A 12,760-nucleotide genomic window follows, 5' to 3' on the forward strand; every position below is an offset into this window, starting at 1 on the left:
TTAGATTACATCTAAGACCCCTGGGGATCCGGTTCTGTCTATAATATTCTGCTAAGGTCGTGCAGTGAAGGTCTAGAGAAATGAATGTACGGTTCTCCTTTTCCCAATCCCTTGTCCTAACTTCTTTGATTGGGGTTTTGAGGAATTCTGTAGAATTCGTGACTTGTGCCAGTATGCTATTACTGGTAGTGTCATCATAGGCAAATGTCTCTACTGACATGAGTGGGCTGGTGCAACCGCCAAGAAAATGTACTAATATAAAGAAATTGGTGTGCACTCTGCCCTAAACCAGGGGAAAATTGAGGTGCTAGTGAAGGGACCGAGGTCCGAGTAACAATCTATAGGAATCACTGCACTCTCTTAGAATAAGAAGGTATCAACAGATTCGTTTTTGTGCCAAAAATCTTTTTTATTATTATTATTCAAAAAGAATTTCTTTCAATCATAAGATAGTCTAAGTGAAGATGGGACGTTTCGGCCCAATAACGGGCCTTCTTCACGCCAAAAACACTAAAAAAATACAAAAACAGACAACAATCAATATATACACTATGTTACAGGGTTAACATGAAGACAGTGAAGCAAATATACAAAAGCACATGTAGAAGTATTAACATGTCATGCTTGGATAAAAATGCAAAGCACAGTAATAAAAGACATACTGGAAGTTTGTCACAAAGGTAAGTATGTATAGAGGAAAAAAGAGAAGAAAGAAGAAGAAGAGCAAGAGGAAAACAGGCAACATTGTGGTCTATGTGGGTGGTATACCATACCTCAGTAGCTACGGGGAGATTGTTTCAGGTTCAGTGCATGAAAAGAGATTTTGTACAGAAGGGGTATCTTGTAGAAAAGGAGTATCTAGAAAGGACCACAACTCTAGTTTATTAGCTCCTGTACTGGACGTCTTAGAGACCAGATCCTAAGGAGGAGAAGTGCAGGTATAAGTAAACAGGAGTATTAGATAAACATTCAAACTTAGTATGGATTTATTATAGAGGTTTTTTTACCTTAATGGCATTTGCGTACACCCTGTCAGAGTGAGTTATAAGAAATTCTGAAAGCCGGGCCAATGACCAATTATATTCACCTTGTGAATCCTTTAAAAGATTCAGCACATGTAAAATTAAAGGTCCGAGCACTTAAATTGGTAGATATGAGGCATATATCATAAATACCTTGTGGTTTAGAAGGTTCAGTATAGTAGTACTTGAATTGGCAGGTTCAGACCTGGGACAAGTGGTCTATGAGGAAAAGAATGAAACTGACTACCAGCGCCACCTATTGGTACAATAATTTAAAGACTAGCTTATAATGTATATACTACCTCAATAAAGCTGCTATAGGATCCTATTTCACTTCTGTGCATAAACACTTGAGTAAGTATTCTGACTTGTGTACTCTAGGAGATTTAAGCATACATAATCAGAGGGGTATACACCGATCTCTCACTAGCTATTGTAATATATATTGTCATTACCTTCAAACCAAGGTGTGTGTCAGAGGTTGCATGGTCCGGAAAGTTATTAGTAATGCCATAGGTATTGTGGTAAGCTGAAACAAGGGTGATCATAATCAAGGCAAGTTCAATCAATAGTATAGAAAGAGCTCCCATTAGATCTTTCTGGGTTACCTGAGTTTCCTTGAAATAATGGGTACAGAGTGGTCAGTGCCTCTATGGTAGAGAAAGAGGGAAGAGGTGTTATTATACTCCTGCCGTTTTTGGAATATTCCTGCCGTTTTTTGAAAGAAGTATGTGCACCTAGTTCCTGAAAGCAACCTACCTCATCGCCGTCTTCCCAGACTGTGGCTGATTGCGCCCTGTGAGCCGGCTTGCAAGCTCATTTAGCATCGCAAAACCGGAAGTGGCGTCAGACGCCGGCGCATGCGCAGTAGCGATCTGGAATACTATTAGAATGTATAAGGTACCGTGTGGTCTGTAAAAGAGGCGCCTGCGCATGCGCAATGGGTGTTTTTATATACTTCAATACAGGCCAGTGCTGGGAAGACGTGAATGGAGATTGACATTTGTTGCCTGCATAATTATATTACAGAAAGTGAAAAGAAGCGATCAAAGATAGTCAGGATAGGATCGGAGGTGTGTAAGGACATGGAATTCCATCATGAAATACTCTTTTAACAATATAGAAATATAGAAATATATGTGGATTATCCACATAGTTACATGGAGAAATGTTATTCCCTGAATTAGGGAGGGGGAAGTCACATCCCACTGAAGTTCTGAGAAACAAGAGAAAGGTTTTTTTTCCTTTTGGAATTCTGGATACAAATCAACCTTAAGAAATGTCCATACACAGTCCATCTTCATAATGTGTATCGGATTTGACCTGGAAAGGAGATTTTTTTCTTTTTTTGTTTTTTTGGGGGGGAGAGAACACAGTGAAGGTCCCAATACATTAGAAGCAAGCATACGGCTATATTAGAGAATTATATAGGGTGAAATTTATACATTACCAGCTATTAGTGCGTGCACAATGGTAGAGGAAAATGTGACATTTCTTAGGTTTTCTGGAGGGAAAAAAGAAAGGATAGTTAGAATAATCCTAAAATTAGTCTCCTAAAGTTCAGAGAGGTCTCTTATGAACTAGGCCAGTCTATTTCTCTATTTAGACCCTTTGGGGTTAGGGTCTGTAACTTGTATATCCAGAAACTCTCTCTTTTTTTCAAAAGTTCTATATGATTTCCTCCTCGTCTGGGTCTATGTACCCTATCAATAACCTGGTAGCGTAATTGTGCAACACTATGTTTTGCTTCGTGGAAATGTTGTGGAATGGGGAGCCATAGTTTACCGCATCTGATTGTGGACTTGTGACTGGCTATTCTATCGCCTACGTGTTGGATGGTTTCGCCTACATATAGTAAGCCACATGGGCACTTGATGATATATACCACAAAATTGCTTTCACACGTAAAGTACTCCTTGATTGGAAAACTCTTACCCGATCTCGGGTGCACAAAATGATCTCCTTTAATCACATTGGAACAGGATGCACAGCCTAGACATGGAAATGTACCAGTGCGTCTTGGTGTAAGTACTGTTTGTAGGATATTCTTCTCACTCCCTATGTCTGCCTTAATTAAAGAGTCCCTGATGTTTTGAGGTCTCCTCTTGCACATTAAAGGTGGGAGTAGGAATGGTGTTATTTCCGGGTATGCTTTTCTCAATAAGGGCCAGTGGTGATTGATAATACTGTAAATCTTTGGCATCGATGGATGATGAGTATGTACGAAGGGTAGCCTCTCTACTGTCTGACACTTTTCTGATGGCGTAGATAATAGCGCCTTCTCTCTCTCATTTGTTAATAGGGTTTCTGGATATTTTCGTTCCAGAAACCTTTGTGTCATTTCATCTAATCTTAGATTTTTTGTGGTTTCCTCAGAGACTATTCTCGTGATTCTCTTAAATTGTGATCTGGGCAAACTGTCTTTAGTAGATTTTGGGTGGCAGCTAGTATATAACAACATACAGTTGCGATCTGTTGGTTTCCGATAGAGGTCTGAGGATAATTGTCCACTTTCATCCTTTCTTATGTAAGTGTCAAGAAAATTGATCTCATCTTGGTGGTAATTTAGTGTAAATCTCAACTCCGGCCATATGTTATTAATGTGTCTATCGAAGATCATGAGGCTGGTGTTGTCCCCTTGCCAAATGCAGAAAATATCGTCGATGAATCTGACCCAAATGAGGGTCAGTTCGTCGAAAGAAGGATAAGAATATACATATCTGTTCTCAAAAAAATCCATGTAAAGATTTGCATATGCCGGGGCTACATTCGAGCCCATTGCGGTCCCGTGTCGCTGTATATAGAAATCGTCCCTAAAGAGAAAATAATTCTCCTCTAGTACTATGTCAAGTAGGCCCATTATGAAGTCCCTTGAGTCCTGGCTTAGATCAGTTTTTTCTAAGGCAAGTTTTGTCGCCCTAGTACCTTTACTGTGAGAGATTGATGTATATAAACTACTCACATCCCATGTGCACAGAAGACTGTTCGGAGAGGCTCTTTGAAGGGTTTTAATTTTTAGTAAAAACTCATTAGTGTCCAAAATATGAGATCTGGTGTTTTTTGTCAAGGGGGTTAGTATTTTTTTCAAATAGATAGAAAGCGGTGACAGGATTGATTCTGTGGATGCCACAATAGGTCGACCTGGGGGATTATTGAGTGTTTTGTGAACTTTAGGGAGTGTGTAAAAAACAGGTGTTATCGGGTGTGTTTTTGTAAGAAAAGTGCGGGTTGTTTGGTCAAGGACACCTTTCTCTTGGTATGTGGATAAAAAGTTCTGGATTCTTGTTTGAATTTTAAATACTGGATCTGAGGAGATTCTCTGGTAAGTCACGGTGTCATTCAGTTGACGTTTTATTTCCTGTATGTAATCGTGTGTATTTTGGACCACAATGGCACCCCCTTTCCAGGTCAAATCCGATACACATTATGAAGATGGACTGTGTATGGACATTTCTTAAGGTTGATTTGTATCCAGAATTCCAAAAGGAAAAAAAACCTTTCTCTTGTTTCTCAGAACTTCAGTGGGATGTGACTTCCCCCTCCCTAATTCAGGGAATAACATTTCTCCATGTAACTATGTGGATAATCCACATATATTTCTATATTTCTATATTGTTAAAAGAGTATTTCATGATGGAATTCCATGTCCTTACACACCTCCGATCCTATCCTGACTATCTTTGATCGCTTCTTTTCACTTTCTGTAATATAATTATGCAGGCAACAAATGTCAATCTCCATTCACGTCTTCCCAGCACTGGCCTGTATTGAAGTATATAAAAACACCCATTGCGCATGCGCAGGCGCCTCTTTTACAGACCACACGGTACCTTATACATTCTAATAGTATTCCAGATCGCTACTGCGCATGCGCCGGCGTCTGACGCCACTTCCGGTTTTGCGATGCTAAATGAGCTTGCAAGCCGGCTCACAGGGCGCAATCAGCCACAGTCTGGGAAGACGGCGATGAGGTAGGTTGCTTTCAGGAACTAGGTGCACATACTTCTTTCAAAAAACGGCAGGAATATTCCAAAAACGGCAGGAGTATAATAACACCTCTTCCCTCTTTCTCTACCATAGAGGCACTGACCACTCTGTACCCATTATTTCAAGGAAACTCAGGTAACCCAGAAAGATCTAATGGGAGCTCTTTCTATACTATTGATTGAACTTGCCTTGATTATGATCACCCTTGTTTCAGCTTACCACAATACCTATGGCATTACTAATAACTTTCCGGACCATGCAACCTCTGACACACACCTTGGTTTGAAGGTAATGACAATATATATTACAATAGCTAGTGAGAGATCGGTGTATACCCCTCTGATTATGTATGTTTAAATCTCCTAGAGTACACAAGTCAGAATACTTACTCAAGTGTTTATGCACAGAAGTGAAACAGGATCCTATAGCAGCTTTATTGAGGTAGTATATACATTATAAGCTAGTCTTTAAATTATTGTACCAATAGGTGGCGCTGGTAGTCAGTTTCATTCTTTTCCTCATAGACCACTTGTCCCAGGTCTGAACCTGCCAATTCAAGTACTACTATACTGAACCTTCTAAACCACAAGGTATTTATGATATATGCCTCATATCTACCAATTTAAGTGCTCGGACCTTTAATTTTACATGTGCTGAATCTTTTAAAGGATTCACAAGGTGAATATAATTGGTCATTGGCCCGGCTTTCAGAATTTCTTATAACTCACTCTGACAGGGTGTACGCAAATGCCATTAAGGTAAAAAAACCTCTATAATAAATCCATACTAAGTTTGAATGTTTATCTAATACTCCTGTTTACTTATACCTGCACTTCTCCTCCTTAGGATCTGGTCTCTAAGACGTCCAGTACAGGAGCTAATAAACTAGAGTTGTGGTCCTTTCTAGATACTCCTTTTCTACAAGATACCCCTTCTGTACAAAATCTCTTTTCATGCACTGAACCTGAAACAATCTCCCCGTAGCTACTGAGGTATGGTATACCACCCACATAGACCACAATGTTGCCTGTTTTCCTCTTGCTCTTCTTCTTCTTTCTTCTCTTTTTTCCTCTATACATACTTACCTTTGTGACAAACTTCCAGTATGTCTTTTATTACTGTGCTTTGCATTTTTATCCAAGCATGACATGTTAATACTTCTACATATATATTGATTGTTGTCTGTTTTTGTATTTTTTTAGTGTTTTTGGCGTGAAGAAGGCCCGTTATTGGGCCGAAACGTCCCATCTTCACTTAGACTATCTTATGATTGAAAGAAATTCTTTTTGAATAATAATAATAAAAAAGATTTTTGGCACAAAAACGAATCTGTTGATACCTTCTTATTCTAAGAGAGTGCAGTGATTCCTATAGATTGTTACTCGGACCTCGGTCCCTTCACTAGCACCTCAATTTTCCCCTGGTTTAGGGCAGAGTGCACACCAATTTCTTTATATTAGTACATTTTCTTGGCGGTTGCACCAGCCCACTCATGTCAGTAGAGACATTTGCCTATGATGACACTACCAGTAATAGCATACTGGCACAAGTCACGAATTCTACAGAATTCCTCAAAACCCCAATCAAAGAAGTTAGGACAAGGGATTGGGAAAAGGAGAACCGTACATTCATTTCTCTAGACCTTCACTGCACGACCTTAGCAGAATATTATAGACAGAACCGGATCCCCAGGGGTCTTAGATGTAATCTAAGGCCTACGCTATTCTCTAATAACGAGAGTTATTGTAAGAAGTATCAACAGATTCTCAATAAGTGCTCTTTGGATTTAATTGTGCTGACAGTGGAATATCTCCAGACAGCCATAAAGGAGTCAAAAGAGAAAATTATAAGCATTGAAACTCAATTAGCGGATAGTCTAACCCCAGGGGACCTGGCTTCTTTAAAGAAAAAAGTCGAGGATACACTAAAGGATTTCAAAAAAGGTCTGGAAGAAAAGAAGAGACAGAAATTTCAAAGGGATACAGACGATTATCTAAACAACAGAGTTTATAGGTGGAACGAAGGACAAACCAACACAAGACAATGGAGGAGACAACCAGTTTACAATCACTCAGCCTCTTCCGGCAGCGAATCCGGCGGCAGCCTTCCAAATACAACATCTTTTTTAGGACCAAGCAGAAGAAGACCCAACCAACGAGGCGGTCGAGGAGGCGGAAGCGGAGAATGGGGGATGACGTTGAGATCACAGGTGAGGGTCCCAATCTAGTTATCAACATTTCTGACTATACTCTAGCTCCGAATGAATTAACTGTCCTTAATAAAGGTCTCACTTTTTGCCCTACACCGAAATGGGATTCCTTTACACTTGAAAAGGATATGCAGAGATTCTATAGGGCAGTTAGATTAAAAACTCATTTTGGTATTAACCCCTCTCAGAACCCCGTTTCTGAACCACCTCCTAAGGAAATCAGTATCAAAACACTAGGTCTCCGTAACCCTAGCCAGTACATGCCACCTAAAACGAATCATGCAGTGGAGACGTTTATAGATCTAGTTGATCGGGATGTAAAAAATAAGATTCATGAACACGAGTTGGGTTTCTTCCCCACACGAAATAACATCAGTGCCCTAGAGAGGCTTGCTATAACCTCACTTAGGAACAATAAGTCCATAACTCTGAAACCAGCTGACAAAGGGGGTGCCATTGTGGTCCAAAATACACACGATTACATACAGGAAATAAAACGTCAACTGAATGACACCGTGACTTACCAGAGAATCTCCTCAGATCCAGTATTTAAAATTCAAACAAGAATCCAGAACTTTTTATCCACATACCAAGAGAAAGGTGTCCTTGACCAAACAACCCGCACTTTTCTTACAAAAACACACCCGATAACACCTGTTTTTTACACACTCCCTAAAGTTCACAAAACACTCAATAATCCCCCAGGTCGACCTATTGTGGCATCCACAGAATCAATCCTGTCACCGCTTTCTATCTATTTGGAAAAAATACTAACCCCCTTGACAAAAAACACCAGATCTCATATTTTGGACACTAATGAGTTTTTACTAAAAATTAAAACCCTTCAAAGAGCCTCTCCGAACAGTCTTCTGTGCACATGGGATGTGAGTAGTTTATATACATCAATCTCTCACAGTAAAGGTACTAGGGCGACAAAACTTGCCTTAGAAAAAACTGATCTAAGCCAGGACTCAAGGGACTTCATAATGGGCCTACTTGACATAGTACTAGAGGAGAATTATTTTCTCTTTAGGGACGATTTCTATATACAGCGACACGGGACCGCAATGGGCTCGAATGTAGCCCCGGCATATGCAAATCTTTACATGGATTTTTTTGAGAACAGATATGTATATTCTTATCCTTCTTTCGACGAACTGACCCTCATTTGGGTCAGATTCATCGACGATATTTTCTGCATTTGGCAAGGGGACAACACCAGCCTCATGATCTTCGATAGACACATTAATAACATATGGCCGGAGTTGAGATTTACACTAAATTACCACCAAGATGAGATCAATTTTCTTGACACTTACATAAGAAAGGATGAAAGTGGACAATTATCCTCAGACCTCTATCGGAAACCAACAGATCGCAACTGTATGTTGTTATATACTAGCTGCCACCCAAAATCTACTAAAGACAGTTTGCCCAGATCACAATTTAAGAGAATCACGAGAATAGTCTCTGAGGAAACCACAAAAAATCTAAGATTAGATGAAATGACACAAAGGTTTCTGGAACGAAAATATCCAGAAACCCTATTAACAAATGAGAGAGAGAAGGCGCTATTATCTACGCCATCAGAAAAGTGTCAGACAGTAGAGAGGCTACCCTTCGTACATACTCATCATCCATCGATGCCAAAGATTTACAGTATTATCAATCACCACTGGCCCTTATTGAGAAAAGCATACCCGGAAATAACACCATTCCTACTCCCACCTTTAATGTGCAAGAGGAGACCTCAAAACATCAGGGACTCTTTAATTAAGGCAGACATAGGGAGTGAGAAGAATATCCTACAAACAGTACTTACACCAAGACGCACTGGTACATTTCCATGTCTAGGCTGTGCATCCTGTTCCAATGTGATTAAAGGAGATCATTTTGTGCACCCGAGATCGGGTAAGAGTTTTCCAATCAAGGAGTACTTTACGTGTGAAAGCAATTTTGTGGTATATATCATCAAGTGCCCATGTGGCTTACTATATGTAGGCGAAACCATCCAACACGTAGGCGATAGAATAGCCAGTCACAAGTCCACAATCAGATGCGGTAAACTATGGCTCCCCATTCCACAACATTTCCACGAAGCAAAACATAGTGTTGCACAATTACGCTACCAGGTTATTGATAGGGTACATAGACCCAGACGAGGAGGAAATCATATAGAACTTTTGAAAAAAAGAGAGAGTTTCTGGATATACAAGTTACAGACCCTAACCCCAAAGGGTCTAAATAGAGAAATAGACTGGCCTAGTTCATAAGAGACCTCTCTGAACTTTAGGAGACTAATTTTAGGATTATTCTAACTATCCTTTCTTTTTTCCCTCCAGAAAACCTAAGAAATGTCACATTTTCCTCTACCATTGTGCACGCACTAATAGCTGGTAATGTATAAATTTCACCCTATATAATTCTCTAATATAGCCGTATGCTTGCTTCTAATGTATTGGGACCTTCACTGTGTTCTCTCCCCCCCAAAAAAACAAAAAAAGAAAAAAATCTCCTTTCCAGGTCAAATCCGATACACATTATGAAGATGGACTGTGTATGGACATTTCTTAAGGTTGATTTGTATCCAGAATTCCAAAAGGAAAAAAAACCTTTCTCTTGTTTCTCAGAACTTCAGTGGGATGTGACTTCCCCCTCCCTAATTCAGGGAATAACATTTCTCCATGTAACTATGTGGATAATCCACATATATTTCTATATTTCTATATTGTTAAAAGAGTATTTCATGATGGAATTCCATGTCCTTACACACCTCCGATCCTATCCTGACTATCTTTGATCGCTTCTTTTCACTTTCTGTAATATAATTATGCAGGCAACAAATGTCAATCTCCATTCACGTCTTCCCAGCACTGGCCTGTATTGAAGTATATAAAAACACCCATTGCGCATGCGCAGGCGCCTCTTTTACAGACCACACGGTACCTTATACATTCTAATAGTATTCCAGATCGCTACTGCGCATGCGCCGGCGTCTGACGCCACTTCCGGTTTTGCGATGCTAAATGAGCTTGCAAGCCGGCTCACAGGGCGCAATCAGCCACAGTCTGGGAAGACGGCGATGAGGTAGGTTGCTTTCAGGAACTAGGTGCACATACTTCTTTCAAAAAACGGCAGGAATATTCCAAAAACGGCAGGAGTATAATAACACCTCTTCCCTCTTTCTCTACCATAGAGGCACTGACCACTCTGTACCCATTATTTCAAGGAAACTCAGGTAACCCAGAAAGATCTAATGGGAGCTCTTTCTATACTATTGATTGAACTTGCCTTGATTATGATCACCCTTGTTTCAGCTTACCACAATACCTATGGCATTACTAATAACTTTCCGGACCATGCAACCTCTGACACACACCTTGGTTTGAAGGTAATGACAATATATATTACAATAGCTAGTGAGAGATCGGTGTATACCCCTCTGATTATGTATGCTTAAATCTCCTAGAGTACACAAGTCAGAATACTTACTCAAGTGTTTATGCACAGAAGTGAAATAGGATCCTATAGCAGCTTTATTGAGGTAGTATATACATTATAAGCTAGTCTTTAAATTATTGTACCAATAGGTGGCGCTGGTAGTCAGTTTCATTCTTTTCCTCATAGACCACTTGTCCCAGGTCTGAACCTGCCAATTCAAGTACTACTATACTGAACCTTCTAAACCACAAGGTATTTATGATATATGCCTCATATCTACCAATTTAAGTGCTCGGACCTTTAATTTTACATGTGCTGAATCTTTTAAAGGATTCACAAGGTGAATATAATTGGTCATTGGCCCGGCTTTCAGAATTTCTTATAACTCACTCTGACAGGGTGTACGCAAATGCCATTAAGGTAAAAAAACCTCTATAATAAATCCATACTAAGTTTGAATGTTTATCTAATACTCCTGTTTACTTATACCTGCACTTCTCCTCCTTAGGATCTGGTCTCTAAGACGTCCAGTACAGGAGCTAATAAACTAGAGTTGTGGTCCTTTCTAGATACTCCTTTTCTACAAGATACCCCTTCTGTACAAAATCTCTTTTCATGCACTGAACCTGAAACAATCTCCCCGTAGCTACTGAGGTATGGTATACCACCCACATAGACCACAATGTTGCCTGTTTTCCTCTTGCTCTTCTTCTTCTTTCTTCTCTTTTTTCCTCTATACATACTTACCTTTGTGACAAACTTCCAGTATGTCTTTTATTACTGTGCTTTGCATTTTTATCCAAGCATGACATGTTAATACTTCTACATGTGCTTTTGTATATTTGCTTCACTGTCTTCATGTTAACCCTGTAACATAGTGTATATATTGATTGTTGTCTGTTTTTGTATTTTTTTAGTGTTTTTGGCGTGAAGAAGGCCCGTTATTGGGCCGAAACGTCCCATCTTCACTTAGACTATCTTATGATTGAAAGAAATTCTTTTTGAATAATAATAATAAAAAAGATTTTTGGCACAAAAACGAATCTGTTGATACCTTCTTATTCTAAGAGAGTGCAGTGATTCCTATAGATTGTTACTCGGACCTCGGTCCCTTCACTAGCACCTCAATTTTCCCCTGGTTTAGGGCAGAGTGCACACCAATTTCTTTATATTAGTGACCAGGCGTTAAGCAGCACCTGTGGGGCTGACTCCACTAGTGCCGAAGTGCACATATACATATATGTTTATTCACTATGCATTGCACTGTTTAGCTGCATTTTTGTATATACCCTCCTTGATTGTGCGGAGGACATAACAGCATATTGTCTGTATAAAACAGAGGTGCAGAAGCACATGTTTTCTATGCAGCCGATACAGCATGTATGGCTATATGGCCGGCAGTGTACATAGACCCCCATTGTATACTACGGAGTCTCTGCTAACCGTCCAGGACATGGGGACGGTGCCTGCAGTATTTACTGACAGATTTTCTGAGACTATGGCTATGATACTAGAAGCCTTGCAGTCCAGACAAGTCTCTCAAATCCGTGGCCACTGTTCACATTATCCATGGTCCCCCTCAGTGGGAACAACTTTGAGCTCCGAGGGGTCATGTGCTTCCCAGAGTGACTGCTCTGACACGGACGACAGTCCCAGATAGTCTGAGAGGCTCACTATGAGCGGCCATCGACTTCATCACACTAGTCAGGGTCCCAGCAAGCGGACTCTCTGTGTGATGTGGCGGAGATAGCTGCTCAAGATCTAATCCTGAGACCGCTCTCAATCTGGATACACCTGATGGTGACGCCATAGTCAATAATCTCATAGCGTCCATCAATAGAATGTTAGTTATTTCTCCCCCAGCTCCTCCAGTGGAAGAGTCAGCTTCATAGCAGGAGAAATTCCATTCACGTATCCCAAGCGTAAATTAAATACTTTCCTTGACCACCCTGACTTTACACAGGCAGTCCAGGAACACCACGCTTATCCAGTTAAGCGCTTCCCCAAACGGCTGAGGATACACGTTATCCCTACCCCCTGACGTGGGCAATGGCTGGACCCAGTGTCCCAAGGGGCATCCTCCAATCTCCAGCTTGCAGCT

General features: G+C 40.3%; 2 protein-coding genes across 6 annotated transcripts in view; both read left to right on the plus strand.

Annotated features, from left to right (window-relative positions):
- PRMT7 (protein arginine methyltransferase 7) overlaps nucleotides 1–12,760 on the plus strand; it is a 285,356-nt gene that overhangs the window by 144,346 nt on the left and 128,250 nt on the right. The gene's annotated exons all lie outside the window — the stretch shown is intronic.
- LOC142254566 (uncharacterized) lies at nucleotides 6,917–11,683 on the plus strand. Its single transcript, XM_075325677.1, has 9 exons — nucleotides 6,917–7,218; nucleotides 9,561–9,614; nucleotides 10,415–10,456; nucleotides 10,536–10,609; nucleotides 10,688–10,762; nucleotides 10,846–10,911; nucleotides 10,990–11,079; nucleotides 11,168–11,313; nucleotides 11,577–11,683. The coding sequence occupies exons 1-8, from the start codon at nucleotides 7,053–7,055 to the stop codon at nucleotides 11,303–11,305; spliced, it is 705 nt and encodes a 234-aa protein (XP_075181792.1). The 5' UTR covers nucleotides 6,917–7,052; the 3' UTR covers nucleotides 11,306–11,313; nucleotides 11,577–11,683.

The sequence above is a fragment of the Anomaloglossus baeobatrachus genome, chromosome 10 (genome assembly GCF_048569485.1).
Source record: "Anomaloglossus baeobatrachus isolate aAnoBae1 chromosome 10, aAnoBae1.hap1, whole genome shotgun sequence".
In the NCBI taxonomy this organism is placed as follows: domain Eukaryota; kingdom Metazoa; phylum Chordata; class Amphibia; order Anura; family Aromobatidae; genus Anomaloglossus; species Anomaloglossus baeobatrachus.

Excerpts from the sequence above, each read along its gene's own strand:
- LOC142254566 (XM_075325677.1), top strand. The coding sequence starts at position 7,053 with ATGGAGGAGACAACCAGTTTACAATCACTCAGCCTCTTCCGGCAGCGA. Across the intron at positions 10,457-10,535 it reads ATTATTTCAAGGAAACTCAG|CTTACCACAATACCTATGGC; the intron begins GTAACCCAGAAA and ends CCCTTGTTTCAG. Across the intron at positions 10,610-10,687 it reads ACACACACCTTGGTTTGAAG|AGTACACAAGTCAGAATACT; the intron begins GTAATGACAATA and ends TAAATCTCCTAG.